Raw genomic sequence first — 13,657 nt, forward strand, 5'->3', positions numbered from 1 at the left:
TACTCATTACTACCTACTTTTTCCAGACTTTGTTACAAATTTTATGTTATAAGATCAGTGATTTACCTTAAACAATTAGTTGCAGCATACAAACAACTAATACTCCATCCTTACTTTAATCATACATGATGCAATAATGGGGTGAGATTTAAAAAAAAAAAGAAGATGAAACAAAGAAAAAGGCATAAGCAAGATTTAGCTTTAGATTTTAACCCCCTAGTTTGACAGTATCAAGTTACATAGCTCCGTTCAACAGCAGTAACTGCATTTGTTTACTAGTATGTGTGCCTGTCCTAAAAAGCTACGATGACATTTTGAGATTCGCGTTTATTGTCAAAACGCTTCAACGCATAGTTCATTTAGTTTTCAGAGAGCATTAACTTTTTCCATTCATCCTGCACGTTCGACTGAGAGCTGAGAATCAAGCTAGACCTACGCATGCAACATCATTAGTCAAAACGGTACAGTAGGACCAACTGTGTCCCCTGTAATACATATATTCACAAATGCCGAACAGCGTCTTAAACAGGAGTGTATGCTGCAGCCATGGGAACATTTGCTTTCTTGGTCACCAGCAGAGGGTTGTTTTTATGGAGAAGGCGATGGTGAACGAGTGACACCAAAAACTACAGCCTTGAAACAGGACCACACAATCCCAGGTAACCTTCATCCTGCATTACGTCAAGCCAAGTCAGATCACACAACTGTCCCCAAACAAGAGATGCAGTTATACCTCTTCAGGGCAACAGCATTTCTCCAACGATTTAAATCACATGTATGGTCATGATAGCCAGGGTTTCCAAGGATCTGTCCTCTCTACACACCATGACTCACTTGCCAGCAGTTATCAAACATGGGTCCTCCCTCAACCATGTGGCAAACGGATGCCGAAATGATGTCATGCTACTTTCAGCATTTTTTTTTTTTTTTTAGGAAATAGAACTATAAGAAAGATAACTAGAAAAATGGGTTAAATATCCAGCTGCATGCATTTTAGGTGCAGTCTCAGGTGAAGAGAAGAGCCGTGTTTGGTACCTGTAGGAAACTGCCCTTTTTGCGTCTCATACTCCATTTGTGAGCAGACCTTTTTTGTTCTTTAATCCAAGTTTTGAATTATTTAATCCTGCCCCCAACTCTTGAAATCTTTCTCCCTATAAACAAGAAGTTATTTAGTGAAAGGAAATAAATAATTAAAAGACTCAGACCTTAAAGAATTCTCGGCTCTGTTTTTAATTAATATTGATACAACCTTGAGAAACCTGCTGCTTAATATTACAAGGCAGGTCGAAGCTCATCAACAGTTAAATGTCTTCTTCTAACAGACCGTAGAAGAGGAAGTTAGAAGCAGACAGCGTGCATGTCATTCTGCTGCCAGAAATATGGGACTAAGCAGTCTCATCCGCAGCTTCTTACAACTTTAAGCATGAAAACAACAGCTTTGAAACCAGCTAGATGCAGAGTTACAGGTGTTCTGCTTGACAGAGCACAGGTGGAACTATGTTAAACATAAATCCTTTCGCTTTTCCCCTGGAATAGGGTAACAAAAGTGCAGACAAAAGCAACTTCTTTTTTTTGTGCCATGCCGTACTCTAAGTACATTAGCAGAAACGAATGATGGGAGGAGGGGGGTACCGCGGACAATTCTGCAAAACTCAACTTCATACTCAGCAATGACAGTTTTTATAGCATATTGCTTCATCTGCAAGTGGGAGTAAATATTACACTACCTCTTCATGCAGATGGGTGGATTAAAAAAATAAATAAAAAGCTAGTTTGAAACAAATTAACTATTCTGCACAGAGATGAAAGGTGATCTCTACCTCCCCGGTCACTCCACAACTCTCCAAAGCCAGACTGCGCACAAAGTCCCCTGCGCACAGACTGCCTCGCGCATCCGCCAAAAGGGGAACAGCCTCAATCCACGCGACGCACAAATAACCAGAAGTCCTCGAACGCAGGTAACGAGAATTGTTCAAACAACCCGGCGCTAGCAGTACCGGAGCGCTTCAAAGGAAACCCTGCGAGCTGCTGAAGTCAGACTGTCACATTCAGTCTGCCAAAACGAGAGGAAGATTTGTACAGTGATACTCCACAACAGGTTTTACAGTATGCACAGAAATTAAATTATGATAAAAGTGAGCTATTTTTTACTAAAAACAGAACAGAACAATCTATCAAAATGCCATTTGGCTGCGTTCATTACATTTTAGAATTTAATTTACAAGATAGATACTTTAGTGTAATATGTTTTAATCAATAAGCATTTCTGAAGGCTTTATTTTTATAGGAAATATTTAGACTTTCTCAACGTTAAATGTAACACCGTGGAAGTGACGTTAGGAGTGTTTATTTTCCTAGGCTAAGCAAGCACAAGCACATATATACAGAGGCAAAAGCAAAAAAACTCACAATTAGAGATGTCAGACCTTGTTTAAGTACATCTTAATTTAATCCATTTTATTTTATACAGTTCTACATCTGGATCTCATTTTCCTGTATTCCTGTCAGTATTCCGGGTCACTATTAAGAACCCTTTCAAGTTAGGAAAGTTCAGCCAAGTCTACCTTAATCCAAAACCTTTAAAAGAAACAATAAAACACGCAAGAAGGAGGGGGGGGGGGAATTAAAAAGCCTCCGCTAAAACGCTACTTCACCCCGCCGCGGCCGGTGCACCTGAAGCCAGAAGGGACCGGGCAGCTCCGGCGCGGCGCGTCCCGCGCGGGGGCAGCGCGGCTGCGGGGGGCGCGGGGGGGGGCCGCTGTGCTCAGGCGGCGGCCGCGCAGGGGCCGGCAGCGCTGCCCGGCGACAGCCACCGCGCAGCGGCGCGCTGCCGGCCGCGGCACCCGCTACGCGTTTGACAACCCCCCCCCCCCCCGGCCTTATCTGCACCCGAGCAATTACGGTAGACGGTGGACGCGCAGCCTCCGCGGGGCGCCGCTCCGCACGGCCCCCCCCCCGCGGGCAGCAGCACCGCGGCAGCGGGACCCGGCCGGGCGGCGGCAGAGGCCGCGCAGCCGGCAGTGATGCCAGCGCGCCCGCCGCCGCCGCGGGACCCCCCGGCCCCCCGGCGCCCGCCCGCTCGCTCACTCACCCGCGCCGGGCTCTCGCCCTCCCGCAGCCCCCGCGCCGCAGCCGCCGGCGCCGCCCGCCGCGGCCCCGCGCCGGACTCCGCCGCCCTCCCCCCCCCCCCCCGTCGCGGCAGCCCCCCGCGCCCTCCCCCCGCGCCGCGGGACCGGCCGCGGCTCCATCCCGCGCCCCCCGCCGGCGCCGCTGCCCCCGGCGCCGCGAGGCCAGCGGGCGCCGCCGGGGCACGGCAGCGGCGCGCCGGGGCCCCCTGCCCGGCGGCGGCGGCAGGCGCGGGGGGGCCGCGGCCCGCGGCGGCCGGGGCAGCGGCGGGGGAGCGCCCGCCTCGCCGGCACCACAGCGCCCCCAGCCCCCGCCGCTCCGCGCCTGCACGCCGAGCCCGGCCGGCTCCCTGCGCCCCCACACAAAGTCCCGGCACTCGGTAAACTTTCCCCAGCTCCCGGGGAGAAACGGCGGCGGGGAGCCGCGGCGGGCGGCGAGGCGGCGGCGGCGAGGCGAGGGGAGGGGAAGCAGCGGCCGCCGGCGCCGCCGCCGCCCGCCCGCCCGCCGCCGCGGCTGCCCCGCACGGCCCGCGCCGCCGCGGGGGAAGGGGAAGCGGCGAGAGCAGCCCGGGACGGAGCGGGCGAAGCGGCGGCGGCCCCGGCAGCGCCGGCTCCGGCGCCATCTTGGGCTGATCGATGAATTGAACAAAGAGGATCAATTTCCGATGGGGCCAGTGATCAATGGCGGGGGGGGGCGGAGGGAGCGGAGCGCCGCGGCCGGGCGGAGCGGGGGGTTCCCTTTAGGCGGCGCGGGCCGGCAGCGGGAGGAGGAGGGGGAGGCCGGGCCCGAGGGAAGGCGGAGAAGGGAAGGGGGGGGGTCCGGCGGCGCGGCCCGGCCGGTGCGGCGAGCGGGGGAGCCTGACCTGCAGCTGCTGTAAATCAAAGCGCTTCCAATATTGAAACATCGATCCCACATTGGCCGCCATCTTGAGACATATTGAGACAGAGTGAGCGGCTGATAGAGAGAGAGGGGCTGGAGTTCAGGAGCCGGGAGGGAGGGGGAGGGAGGGAGGGAGGGAGGGAGCCGGGCGGGAGGGGGGAGGAGGGGCGGGGGGGCAAGGGGGAGGGAGGCAGGCGGGCGGGGAGCGCCCAAATCCCGGCCTGGAGCCCGCGCCCGGCCCGGAACACGGACTCAGCCCGTGCGCTCGCGGGGGGGAGGGGGCGCCGCGCCCGCGCGCTCCCACGGCGGCGGCGGGCGGGGCCCCCCCGCGGCGGGGGGGAGGGGGGCGGGAGCGCCGCCCGGGGCGGGGGGGGGCGCGGGGCGGAGGGGCCGGCGCGGCCCCGGCGCTGTCCGCGGCGCGCGGCCCCCGCAGCGCGCGGCCCCCGCGGGCGGCGGCGCCGGTGTCGCCTGCCCGAAAGGCGGCGGCGCTATGGGCGGGCGGCGGGCGCGGTGCGTGCGGGCTCACGGCGGAGCATCGCGCGGCAAATGGTTCCCGAGCCGGGAGGGGAGGTTGTCAGCGCCCGCGGGGAGCCCGGGTCTGAAATTAGACGTCTGAGTGGAGAGAGTTTGGGGAAACAGCAGTGAAGAAGTGCGTTCGAGCCGGCCTGAATCACTGTGTCCGGGGCGGTACGAATATGTCTGTAAAAGGGATTTATTTAAACGGAGACGGGCACCACTCCTGGGGTTAGTGCCGCTGACCGCCGCCTTGGAGGGGCGACTCGCTCGGGGGCTGGAAGATCCGATCCTGGCTCAGCGCGGCACAGCCATAGAGACAGCGACTAGAAGGATGCAATAACTTACTTGGTTCTAAACAGCGATGTTTCTATAAATACAGGCATTTCCCTTGTTCCCTTCCTGAAAAGCCCAGAACATTTTACCAGGCTCATCTCTTAACAAAATAGCGTACAGAAACAGTCTGAAAATACATTATCCAAAAGAACCCAACAGAAATATTCCTTATTTCCTTACTGGGAAATCAGCAAAATACAGTCTGTACCTGTTCCCACCAAAATCAATAAGCTGCATTGTATTTTTCCAAATACTGCTACTTTCCCTGTTTTGCACTTCATCTAGAAAAGGAAAATACATCTTCCTCTGGGTAAGTAAGTGATTGTAGATTTTCCCTCAAATTGTATTTGATCATCAAGTGAATTTAGTGCTCACTCAAGCCAATGGGTTGACTATCTGAAAATGGCTCTGTCTGTCTTCGCAAACTTATGGCAGAGGCAGCAGCAGAGCAATTGCTACAGATTATTTCCCAATCTGCTGCAGTCTCTTTTGGAGAAGCACCATTATTTCAGCCTCCATCTCCATTTTTTGCTGAGGCTGCTGCTCACAAAGATACTAATTGCGATGGCAGTTTTTATGTTAATGGGTTCCACGTAACGATCAGCCCGACAACTACAGCCCGCCGGATTGTTAGCTGACTGCGCTGGGAATAAAGCTGATGGCGTTTGGGTATGGAAACGCCAGGCCTCCACCTGGAGAGATAGATCGGTGGCTCCGCTAGGTGAAACCGCCCCCCGCGCTGGGACGCCCGGGGCCGGAGCCCCTCTCCCTCCTTCCCTCCTTCCCGGGTGCCCGTGCCGGGGGGGCGCGGGGCCGCCTGCCCCCCGGGAGGCTGCCGGGCCGCTGCCGAGCGGGGCCGGAGCTGCGCGAGCCTCCGAATTGTGACTAACGACGTAACCGGTTTGGGAGCTCTAAAATAAGGTTTTAATCCTGGGAAGCATCATTTCACATTCCAGTGATCTAATCAAAATCCTCTCCTCTAATCTCTCCACGGTCCCCCCTTTCTAGATGAAAGAGGCTGGAGTCGCTGCCTTCGCCCTCGCTCCGCCGTCTCCCTGCTCCACCAGTCTGTTCTGTGTCCAGGCAACTGCAAAGAGACATTTGAAAGACTCCTGCCGTGCCATGGGGATGTTTCTCTTGTTAGTTTGGACTGCAGGTGTGTAAGCCTCGAGGATGAAGTATCACGGTGCTGTTTTAGGTTCGGGGCACACAGTCGTAGTACAATAAATCACATGGCAGTGCTCCGCTTTGAACACACACGCGCAAAAAAAGGCAAAGAAAAAAAGCATCTGACCTGAATCATTTTCTGGAAACACATCTGGTTAAAATCCAAAGTTTTAAATTGAGTAATATTTTAAAATACATTTGGTAGGTATTAAATTACAGTGTTATATCTGGTAATATTTATGATACTAATGTGTTAAGCAGAGGTTTATATCTGTCAAGAAGTATGAATGATTGTCATATGGGGTAGCAAATGAATCCTGATATAAATAATATTTTATGATATTTTTAACATTATTGTAATCTTTTTGCAGGAGTTACATCTTGTCACATTATTGCCAATTTGAAATAAAAGCTGCGTGGCTAGATACTAAAGCTTTTAGCTATATCATTTTGAATAAGAATAAACAGTACAGCTGATTCTGGAAGTACCGAGAAACCTTAAGTGCGCCGGAAGACAAGTGCGGAGTACCTGTAATTCCTACTGTCTTCGGTGCAGGATCAAGTCCCTTATTTGCCATTTTGTGTGGCAGCAAGCCCAAGGAAATCTCGCTTGACAGCTCTGCTCTCTAAGTGCGGTATTTCTTAGGGCTGGATTCTGCATCCTGCAGGGTACAAAGCTCTTGGGGCAAATGGTAATTTGTTTTCTGTTTCTGCTAAAACGTGCCCATGTGAGATGGAAGACGGATCCTTGAAAACTGGGTGCGCCCTGGCAAGAAGGCGGTTAGAAGAAAGTTTCCTTGGATTAGTATGTTTTGAGAAATCAGTCTCATGTGTTTGTCTGAGAGAACCTGAAGTATTTTCTTAAGGTTAGATTTGATCTGTGTAAATGCTAACTTCTTTCAACATGTGCTAATACAATACTGAAAAAGTAAGTACAGTATATTTGAAGTTTATATCTAAAATGATGACAATAACTAAAAGTGCTTAAATAATGCTTGCTACATCCAAAATATTTTTAAATATGTTACTCAGATTTCTTTTTCATTTTCTTCCAGGTATGGTCATCACAGGCACCGTTTTAGGAATTAGAAAAATATCTAACTAAAATTTGTTCCTTATTAATGTCATTGTGTCATAAAATATCACTAATACAGATATTTAACTAACACATTTGCTCTATTGCTTGCACTGGGCCATCAATGACAATTGGTGTTATTATGCTTCACATGTGATGGTCCAGAATATTATGGAAAATGGACCTTTATTGCAAGGGCCCAAGACTTGTCAGAAAAGATTCATTGTCAAAACCGCTCCTCTGGGCAGCAGTCTGGATTCATTAAGATATTTTGGACCATGAGTCCAATTTAAATCACCGGACTTAGGTTTCCATTTGCCTTTGCAAATCTGGCTTATTTCCTGGGCCAGGACACTGTAAATTGAGGTGCTGCTTCTCCTGGGAAGACCGTGACTTTGAGTCTCTTCTCCATTGATTCTGTTGTTTTCTTCCAATTTTCACTTAAACTGACTTCCAAATTTCTATCACAGTTCCTGTAACAGAGGTCCTTCTCCTTGTTCTGCCTCTTCCTGCCTCGCTTTCATGGCTCTCATTTTGCATTTTCTTCAACAGCATCTTGTCTCTGGCTGTCCGGCTCCAGACGTCTGTGCCCAGTGAACAGGAATGCCTCATCCCCAAATCCCATCCTTCTCCCTTGTGAAAGCGCCATTCTGTTCACGCCGAGCAGGATTTGAGAGCTTTCCTCCGTCCATCCATGTTCCACCGTGCCCGTCGCCCAGCGAGACTCCACAGGGATGGCAGAGCATAGCGGTAGACAGTTATCTTATGTTGCTGGGAGATTTAGCCCAAATTAAGATCAAAACCCATATTCATCTTTCAAATCATAATTTTTTCCCAATTATTGTCAGTGACTCTAATTCGGCATTGATTTATATATATTGTGATAGACAGAGGTTTTGCAGCGTATAAATTGCCAGGGGATTTGGCCAGTGATTTGGCCACAGCGACATGTACAGGCTCAGGGAATCCTCTGAGCTGAAAGTGCTTGGAAGCTGGGAGAGTCCTGGGGGGAAGTATCGCCTGCGCCTGCCTGCCCGTCCCAGCGTGTCCACTCGTGGTGACTGGCAGTGAGAGCTGGGTGGACCCTTGCTCTGAACCAGCATGGTGATTCCCATGTTCGTAGGTAATTTGCAAAAGTTTTAGCACAAATCATATAGAAAGAGTTATACGTGACTTAAGCATGGAATCCCAGCTACAGCATAGTCCCAGATAGACGCTGGAAACTGGAAAAGAAGAAAGCAATTCCCATAGAGGGCAGGGAAAACAGCCACAATTAAAAGCAAAGTAAATTTGGGCTGTGTGGTTACTTGCTCTTTAACTCTGAAGATGTTCATAAGTGTCCTGCATAATCCACAACAGATCTTCCTGCAGGATTTGTGGATTAACCCATACCAACAAAAACGTGTGACGACATTGTAGTGGTATTCTCTGCCACGTGCAGTAGGAGTTACCGAAGACCCCAGTAGAAAGGCTATACCGATGTGCCTAATGAATTGAGTCGGTCTTTCAGGCTGAATATGTTCACAACATTTCTGTTAAATAACTGCTTCTCTTATGGCATATTCTATCCAGATGCAAGGTCATGTTTTGGCCAGCGCAAGTAATAACAATACCCATAGGCAATCAAAAGAATTAGAGAGGAAAAGGACCTATCAGATTATCCACTGCCTGTAGCTGGCAGTGAGTAACAGTTTCATACCGAGTATACGCAAGTTTATGGTTCATACCACTTTTAATTTGTAAGTGTTATCCTTTCTTCAGTGTGCAAGACGGTATCAGAGTGAGCTTTCTGCTGGATGGGAAGCGTTTTGAGCCTCCTGGTGCCCTTTCCCAGCTAGGCAGGGCACGCTCCCACGAGGACTTTTCTGCCTGACCTGTGCTGCTGCTCTTTTGATCTGGGCATTTATCTTCTTCATCCCTCAAGGGGCTAGTAGACAAGTGAGTAGGTTGTGTTCCCAGGCAAAATGCCCACTTTATTTCCCCTCGCTTGGAACTTTTCTCTTATTTTTCCCTCTAGTTTTACCAGTTTCTATTAGGGTTTTGGGGTTTGGGGGGGGGGGGGTTTGCACATCCCTTTTCCTGGTAATTAGCACTTTTTATTCCTACTATGACTCTCCTCACCTGCTTCGTATAGTCCATTCCTCATTCAAGTCCTTGCTCTTCCCAGTCTCTCCCTTCCTGCTGGGCCAGGGACCCTTTTGCGCTGTCCTTGCTCCGCTGCTAGCTCTCTCCACCTCTGTCCCTGCCAGGTGATTCTCCCAACTTGTACAGATTCTCAGATACAATATTTCACATATTAGTTATATAAGGCTGAAACCAGCCTTCGTTTAAATGCCCTTTTGTTTTCCAAAACTCAGTTTGGGATGGTTGTATTCTGTTTACTTTGCGTATGTTCCCCACGTGGTAGGAAGCCGGTTTACAGAGTCTAGCTCTGGAGGAGAGCTTGAGCGACCTGAATTCAGTGACTGTCACAGATCTCTCCTGTGGCATTAAATAATTTGCTGAATCTTGCCTCAGTTTCTCCCTTTTGTACAATAGTTGTGGTCACAAGAGATAAAAAAATCTCCTGGTGACTGAGACACACTTGTATATTGGGGCTTGCGTAAGAAGCCACCTGCAAGAAGCACACAGCAGAAAATATAAATATGCAGCTCCAAGCATACGCTCTCACCTGCCCTTTTCTCTTTCACAGGGCGTATGGAATGTGTGAGTGCAAAACCGATCCTATATTGGAAAAGAAAATAGAAAAAAGGTCTTCTTTCACTTTCCAAGCACAAATGCTTCAGATGGCAACTCCGCTCCTCCATCCCCTCTGTGAAGGGAGGAAGAGCAAGAATAACTCACTGCTCCCTTCTCTAGCTGCGTTTTCTGGTGTCTCTCTGGCACTCGCTCCCTTCTCTGACTCCGTCCGTCATTCCCAGCCCTGTCCCATCCCCACCCCGTGGCTGTGGCCCTGGTGGTGCAGCCGCTCTCCCCCGTTGGTGTCACACGCTGGCTCCAATGCTGGTGTCACAGGAGAGGTGTCCACACCTGGGCCCTGCTGCAGGACTCGTGGCAGGGAGGCTTGCGGCAGACGGTGTTCTGGGACAGAGAGACGGGCATGTATGGCGATGGGCAAACATGGAGACAGGCAACACATCTTCCTTGTGCACCGGTGCAAAGCAAAACCCTCCACGTGGGTTAGCCCCCCTGGGCAGGGCTATCAGGGCAATCGGGAAGCTGGAGAGGAGAATAAGTGAAGTACCAGACGCAGGGACTGGAAAACCACTGCAGAGAAAAGGTTTTGCTAACTTTTCATGTGTGGCACACATTGATGGCTGTGATGCACAAATTCTCAGGGAAACACCATCTACCTGCCCCCAAATGCTGCAGAACTCCCCAGGTACTTTTGCCATTTCGGCTCTTCGGTGTGGTGGAGGTCAGCGGGAGGACTGCTTAATAGCTGGCTTTGGGATGTCCGAGGTGATTCTCCTTCAAATAAGGCATATGAGGTTTCATTTTGGGAAGCATGTCTTTCCTTAGGAACACAACTGTGACTTCGATGGCACCGTGATGATTTCTCCAAGCGCAACAGTGTTTGTGGTTGTTGGATATGAATGCTAGGGTAGAAGAAACAGGAATTCTGGATTCTGAAAGGGAAAAAATAGACACCCTAAGAGGAAGTCGTAAATTCGCTGCAGCCACCAGAAACTGGCAAAACTGATGCAACGTCCTGCAAGAAACGCTTTAGTGTGGAGAACCTCCTTGAAGGGAGTGTACCAGGTTCCCATCATGATGCAGCTCCCACATGAAAGCCACTTCGAAACTATGCAGAGCAGCCTCTGGACTGCCCCGATTTCCATGCTCGGCTCAGCCAGCTCTCACAAAGGCAAGCATATGGCAGGCACACACTATACCCGGCTCAGCACTAGTATTTCTGCAGGCGCAGTGTATGAAGGCCATGGTTAGAAGGTGAATATCCGTAAAGGTAAATGGTACACTTGAAAATGAATCACAGTGCTCAGGATAACGTATCAAACTGCTATTTGTTTAGTAACGTATAGGAAAAAAAATCTTTTTTCTTCCCCTTACCATTGCATTGTTTCCTATTTGCTGTTTGGGTGGTGATGGATTACTGAATAGTTACAAAAAAATCCATATAATTTTGTGTTTTCAAACGTTACCTTCTCCTTAGAAATAAACAGCTCTCACCTTACTTGGTCCATGATTCTCCACAGTTATATCATAGCCCTTGTTTACATCTGCTTGGCATCATCCTAGACTGGGGCTTTAACCTGATGTAAATCCAAAGAAATTATGTGGGAATTGATGGCGTCACTACGAATGTCCATGGGTGTAGGCTAGTGCAGGCCATAGCCTATTCATCTCGTTGTGCTCTTTCAGTAAATAACAAGCTGGATTCAGCCCAACAAGAGTAAAACAAATTGAAAACATTCTTAAAGAGAAGAGGTAAACGGGTTTACAATGTAATAACAACATTTTGGAGGGTTGTCTCCAAGCATCCAGGTTTCAAAAGCACCAAAGTACATATAAAACATTCATTTACCATGTGCTTAAGTGCCGTGCTGCGTGTGGCTGGCTGCTGAATCAGGGCCACGTACCTAAGACTGACTTTCATGAGACAATTACATAAAAAAATTTTTAACTGCGAGGAGGAGAAAAATGTTCAAGGGCAGCCAACCTGGAGGAAACAAATATAATTTAATTATGTGAAGTGTTTATAAATGCAGTTTATGAACATGTATGAAAGCCAGTAATTCTTTACTTTTCAGACTGTAACTGTCACACAGAAAGGAAACAATCGCTTATTTATCTTTTCCAAGGCTTTTTAGAGAATACATTGCAGTTCAGATATTTATTTTGACCTTTTAGTCCTTTTTAACAGCTCATTGTTTTGTTGATTAGTCCTGATTAGCAATTTTTATGTGCGCTCCTTCATTTGTGATTGATAGAAAAATATTTACCTGGTTTACCTGGAAGTGGAAATTTATTTCAGACTTTGTTTGAAATTTTGGACTTAGTTTTAATATACGTGGGTTACTGAATCAGACCCATAAGCTTTGCTTTTTATTTCTCTTACATCACCAATATAAATCTTAAGTGACTCAGAATGCCTGGAATTGCAATAATGTAGTGCAACAGAACGGCCTATCAGGCTTCATAAATAGATCAGATTAATGCATAAATCTAATTTGATATTTTACATTACTGGGCTAATATTTTACAGATGTAATGCCAAGTTGTTAAGTAAATGAAATTCATGGAGAGTCCAATTCTGAAAGGATTACTCAGGCAAAAATCCCTGAAGTCAAAGGGAGTATTGCCTGAACGCAGTCTGCAAAATTAGAACTAGAGCCATATTCCCAAAACAGAAAAGCAGATTTATCTTAGAGATCTGCCCATGAGTTGAGTTCTTGTTACAATGAAAGATATATTGGGAAAATGAACAAGAAGGTAACCTGAAATATAAGGAGAGACTGATAAGATCGCGCCAACCCTGAGCAAGCACTTGTGTGGTTGGTGATGTCAACAGAAGCCCAAGCTGTTTCAATAAACTTGTTCATAGTTGTCCTATACCGTGTTTTATATACTGAAGTACATAGATCACGTAAGAGTTTAACAAGAAAAGGATTCATATTAAATTTGCACATAAAATGCCTCTATGAAATACGTGAAATGCTTTTCTTTTTTTATATGATGCCAATAAAATATCGATCATAAAACTCTGCCCTCCTGCTCCTTTATATTCAGTTTCAGCTGATGCTTTGTGTTTAAAGTTTGACTTCGTGATGCTTGGTAGATATAGTTACGGGGCAGTTCTAATTGGTGAAGAAAGACCAATGCTCTGCTTGCTTACTGAGGGGAAAGAAATCAGGAAAAATCAGGAAAAAGCCCAGCAGAATCAATGAAAAGTTGCATCTGTGCAAAATCAGAGGCTGTTGGGCCAAATCATATAAAAGGCTGCAGCTCCCGTGAAATATGCGGTATTGCATCTGTTTATAGCAGCTCAGGATCTGGCCCACGGACTTGGATGGAGCTAACCCAGAGATGATTTCTGCCCTTTATCATGAGTTTGCTCAGTGTTTTGCATTGTAAATTCTCCTGACTGCTGCTGCCAAACTCAGCTCCCTGATTCACAGTTTCGTACTCTGAGTGTGAACCGATACTGGTGGCAATCCAAGGGTAAAAGAGTGGTGAGTATAAAGCACAGAGCTGTAGCACGGATCTGCGAGGAACAGCTTGACCACAGAGGAAGTTATTTGCACAAAAAGTATTCAAACAGATATGCACGGTTTACATGTGTTTGGTAAATCTTGTCTCAAAACTAAAACCAGCTGTATAGTATATGGAGGCCCTGATCCCCAGCTCTTTCTGAGCAGCATTTCATACGTTGGGATGATGCATTTTAAGTCACTTTTTCCATCTTTAACTCGGTGACTGCTACGGATTGAAATACGAGGAATGTGATTCCCCTTGCAATTTGTAGCGGTTGTCAGCATCCTCAGGTAGCTGATGGTAGCTCCAGCTCTCCTGCGCGTGGGGATATTCCTCTCGTGACCC

The 13,657-nt window shown here is 48.5% G+C and overlaps 1 protein-coding gene and 1 long non-coding RNA gene across 14 annotated transcripts in view; one reads left to right on the plus strand and one right to left on the minus strand.

Moving 5' to 3' along the window:
- CUX1 (cut like homeobox 1) overlaps positions 1–4,149 on the minus strand; it is a 274,945-nt gene extending 270,796 nt beyond the window's left edge. For 6 of the 11 annotated variants that reach the window (XM_064523405.1, XM_064523398.1, XM_064523399.1 and 3 more), the window contains exon 1: positions 3,989–4,149. In XM_064523405.1, the coding sequence (XP_064379475.1) occupies positions 3,989–4,051 (63 nt within the window). In that variant the 5' untranslated portion in view covers positions 4,052–4,149. The remainder of the gene's footprint in view (positions 1–3,988) is intronic. The other 5 variants (XM_064523401.1, XM_064523403.1, XM_064523402.1 and 2 more) reach the window with 3 other exon arrangements.
- Positions 4,150–4,361: 212 nt separating this feature from the next.
- LOC112987395 (uncharacterized) lies at positions 4,362–12,824 on the plus strand. Of its 3 annotated transcripts, none has more exons than XR_010392293.1 (3): positions 4,375–8,219; positions 8,858–9,034; positions 9,789–12,824. It is a non-coding gene; the product is annotated as an uncharacterized LOC112987395 (long non-coding RNA). The 3 variants fall into 3 exon arrangements; XR_010392294.1 differs by having other exon boundaries at positions 4,376–7,846; XR_010392292.1 differs by having other exon boundaries at positions 4,362–9,034.
- Positions 12,825–13,657: the final 833 nt, after the last annotated feature.

Source organism: Dromaius novaehollandiae, chromosome 19 (assembly GCF_036370855.1).
Source record: "Dromaius novaehollandiae isolate bDroNov1 chromosome 19, bDroNov1.hap1, whole genome shotgun sequence".
Classification (NCBI taxonomy): Eukaryota; Metazoa; Chordata; class Aves; order Casuariiformes; family Dromaiidae; genus Dromaius; species Dromaius novaehollandiae.